Source organism: Cibotium barometz, chromosome 31, assembly GCF_041138505.1.
Source record: "Cibotium barometz isolate CiBa-2024 chromosome 31, ASM4113850v1, whole genome shotgun sequence".
Lineage (NCBI taxonomy): Eukaryota > Viridiplantae > Streptophyta > Polypodiopsida > Cyatheales > Cibotiaceae > Cibotium > Cibotium barometz.
The window spans coordinates 10,266,722-10,270,811 of record NC_141076.1 but is presented as its reverse complement, the minus strand read 5'-3'; the positions used below and the strand labels follow the sequence as shown (position 1 = coordinate 10,270,811).

The window sequence follows — 4,090 nt, the reverse complement described above, 5'->3', positions numbered from 1 at the left end:
GGATCCTCCTTAGGTGTCCTAGCACTTCACTCAGGGATCGCATCGTCGGTCCTCGTCCATCGTACCGGGAAGCGCACCATTTTAACTATACTGAGGCTGGTCAAGACCTCGGCAGGCTTTGCCGCGAGCGACGTCCTTTGACGACTCCCTGCCAGCTGTTCCAACGAACCTCCTCTTAGAAAAACATAAGCTAAATGCTTCCTCCAGCATTCTGGCATAAAATACTCCTTTGAATAAAAAAAAAACAGAGGTTTCAATACAAGTAAAATTCCAATTTGAGATTGGTTCCAAAAATCCTTTTTCCATAATTCCCAGTTTCATAATGAGGATCCTTGATCTCTCATCAGGGTAATCTACTCATCATTCAGTCTGATTGTCCAACTAGATTCATGGTGAGTTCGGTCAGGAAAAACTAGTTTAGTTCCGGTAGTCTATTCTTTGTGATTAGAACTGGAATTGGTCACAAAGTTTTTACTTGATTCAGATCGAGAGATGGACAAGTAGGTTTACTGTCCGTCCCTCTCGTAGTCTAACCAAATTCATTCGGTTTAGTTCTACAAGGATTCCCTTCAGATAAACATCTAGTTTTGAGTAAATATCCATTGAGTGATTTTACCAATTAAAATATCCAAAGATATTCTTTCTATCACATAATTTCTCAACCTTAATTCATTAGGTAGAATTATGGTGGAAATTCATCTTTTGACACTGAAATTTAATTTAAATCCATCTTTTCTTAATTATCATAAAGATTCTTCTTTTTGATTAAATATCATACCTATTTTTTTTGGAATAAACTTGAAATCCCTCTTTTTCTCATTTTATTGAGTGCAATCCAATTATCATGGGAATTCCTCTTTTACCATAAATTAAATCTATTTAAAATTCTTCTTAAAAATTACATAAAAATATCCATTGATTTTCTTAAGCTAAAAATTTCACTTTTCTCATTTAAATATTTGAATTCCAATATGGTGGAAATTCCTCTTTCATTATTTAAACTTATCTATGCAAAAAGATAAATTCAACTAAATTTTCTCTTAAAATTTAAATAAAAATCTCCATTAATTCCTTTACACTAGGAATTACACTTTCCTCATTTAAATATTTGAATTTCAATATGGTGGGAATTTCCCTTCGACATAGCTTCAGACTCTAATGGAGGCTCCTCTCGCCCCACCTCAGAGGGACTCTCCCGCAGCCCCCTCGCCCGCCCCCCCTGAGGATACCCCCATCAGGCTTTCTCTTTCGCCAGAAGAGGAAGCGAGCCTCGCCCCCCGCAGAGGTGGAATGCCTCCAAGCACATTCCACCATTTGCCGTATAGTCGGCACTCGCCCCAGCAGAGGGGAGATCCGGGATCTTCTCCAGGCCCGCCTTCTTGCAGATGTGGGCAAGATCCTGGACGTTCAGCTACTAGGCCGTGGACACTACCAAATTGAGTTCGAGACAGCCCAGAGCGTGGCCAAGGTCCTAGCCATGAGTCCCCTTGACATCAGGGGTGCTCAGGCATTCTTCAGACCTTGGCAGCATGGCTTTGACCCAGCAGCGATTGAGCAGGGAGAGCGCCTTTTCCATGTTACAGTTTGCTTCCCTGGACTCCGTCGTGAGTACCTTTCGCTCCTTTCTAGGCTAGGAGCATTGGTAGGTTCGGTGCTTGAGACTGGCCCCACAGCAGCAGCTTCAGTGGTGGCCAGAGCAGCTGGGCTACCTTCGGTCAGAGTTTTGGTTCCGGACATCTCCTCCCTTCTGAAGGTCATTCAGCTACTTAGGATAAAGGGGGGATGGATTGATCAGAGAGTGGGGTTTTCGGGGCTCCCGAACCAGTGCTTTATCTGCAGGCAGGTCGGCCACCTGGCCAAGGCCTGCCCTCGCAAGAGACCCCGACCTTCACCGCAGCAGCCCCCGATGGCCCGCCCACAGATGCGGCTCGGCAGGCAGCCTCCGGGACACCTGCTGAGCCCACAGAGACCTCGGAATGGCAGCCTGGACAGGGGCGCCGTCGAGGGAGACAGCCCTAGCAGCACGCCCAGAGACCGATGTAGCAGCAGCCACAGTCTCAGCATCACTGGGTTCCCGTGAGGAACAACTTTGCTCCCCTACAGGAGGAGACCCCAGCGCCGACTGAGGACCAGGAGATGCCAGCACCCCCTCCTTCGCCCCCACCCCCCCTCCCCCCTCCCCCCCTCCCGCCTCGCTTCCACCTTCGCCTCCTCCCGTCCTCGCTCTGGTTTTGGTAGCGGCTCCTTCTCCACCCCCTTCTCCCCCCCCTCCTCCACCCCTGCGCGCCTCAGCTTCCCGGGAGGCCCTGGCAGTTCCTTGGCGCTCACCGGTGGACACACTGAGCATCGACCTTGCTCGAGCTCCGCAGAGGAGACTTACCATGCCGATTCGGGCTTCACGGATATCCTCTATCCGCAGTCGGCTGAGTCGTCTCGACACTAGATAGCGCTCGGAGGCTTTTGATTATTCCTTCACACGGCTTTTTGGAGCGGAGGGCCCCCATGAGCCAGCACCCATCAGAGTTCATGTAGTGATACCTCCGGCCCGAAGGGAGGAGGCACTTGATTCAGCGGTGGCCTTCTCATTCCCTCTCTGTGGCCCTAGCGACCGGGAGTGGACTATGGATCTCGCTCTTAGCACTTTGAAGACTCAGGCAGTTGAGTTTTCTCACCATGTGAGCGATCTGGAGGTGACAGACGTGATAGGCCAACTATGGGAGTTGGCTCATTTTTTCTTTGATCCCGGGAGTGTGGATGCCTCTGGGATTCGACATTTGGTGGTTCGCATAGTGGCAGACTTAGCACGCGACCCTGGATATGTATGCATACACGAGGTTGCTTTGTCTGAGCGGGAGGCAGTCGCCATGGGACACAGCCACCACTGGCGCCTGGTCCGAGATTCTTGCAGCACACCGGGTGGGCAGATTCGCAGCCACTTGGATGGGGACTATTCTCCATCCAAGCCGCTTGGATGGGGACTATTCTCCATCCAAGCCGCTTGGATTCTTGCAGCACACCGGGTGGGCAGATTCGCAGCCGCTTGGATGGGGACTATTCTCCATCCAAGCCGCTTGCGAAGGCCCGCCGTACGGCTGAGACAGCCTCCACCTCAGCAGGCCATCCATGAGGATCATCTCATGGAATGTACAGGGCCTTGGCGACGCACACTATATACGTTATCGTGGTTGCTTGAGGCAGGAGCTACAGAGATGCCTGGTTGGGGGCAGTATTGATATTTTGATGATGCAGGAGCACCATTTGGGTGAGAGCAGGATCCGGAGATACGGTTCTGTGATGATTAGTAGATGGGAACCCTTTTGGTCCGCAGGGTTTGGTCCCTTGGGTGGGCAGGGAGGAGTATGTATGGTCATTGCGGATGTATGGCGGCAGGCCATTGTGGATCGCGGGATCATTGTGCCTGGTAGAGCACAGTATGTCATTCTGAGGATGCATGATGAGCTCTTTGGCGTGCTCAATGTTTATGCACCCAACCATGCTAGTGCCAGAGCAGAGTTATGGACCCAGGTTATGAATGCATTGCCAGAGGCCGCACATTGGTGTGTTGGGGGAGACTTCAACATGCTTGAGGACCCAGCCGATAGGGTGGGAGGCAGTCATGTTATAGTGCACGGCACGGAGCTTGCAGCTTGGGAGCGATTTTGCATGACACTGAGGATCACTGATGCATGGCAGCATGAGGCTTTCTCCCGCTCTCACGACAGTCTTAGTTTCTCTCTGTCGGCAGATCGCCGGCAGGGAGGGACTAATCTATCACGGATTGATCGCTTCTATGTGGGCGACAGGTTAGGGGAGCGAGGGGGCTCCGTTGGCATTCTTGCTGGCACCTCTTTTTTAGACCATGCGCCAGTTATTTTGACACTTGAGGAGAGGACACGGGAGACCAGCTTGCAGTTGAGGATCCCAGAGAGGGTACTTACAGATCCTAGTCTCGCTGAGGACATTGAGAGGATATGGCATGATAGCCAGAGCTCTGACCAGGATGCAGCAGAGGCCAGTGTGCCCAGGGACTCATCGAGCTCAGCTCTTTTTTGCATGCTGCAGCCTTGACACGGTTGGGAGAGACACGTGA

The 4,090-nt window shown here is 51.1% G+C and overlaps 1 protein-coding gene across 1 annotated transcript; it reads left to right on the top strand.

Annotated features, from left to right (window-relative positions):
* Window positions 1-3,123: 3,123 nt before the first annotated feature.
* Window positions 3,124-4,090, top strand: LOC147620500 (uncharacterized). The gene is made up of 2 exons (XM_086825324.1): window positions 3,124-3,752; window positions 4,063-4,090. Exons 1-2 carry the CDS (start codon window positions 3,124-3,126, stop codon window positions 4,088-4,090), a joined length of 657 nt encoding a protein of 218 aa, XP_086681450.1.

Coding starts and splice junctions, on each gene's coding strand:
- LOC147620500 (XM_086825324.1), top strand. CDS start 3,124: ATGAGGATCATCTCATGGAATGTACAGGGCCTTGGCGACGCACACTAT. Junction 3,753..4,062: donor TCTCTGTCGGCAGATCGCCG/GCAGGGAGGGAC, acceptor TGCATGCTGCAG/CCTTGACACGGTTGGGAGAG.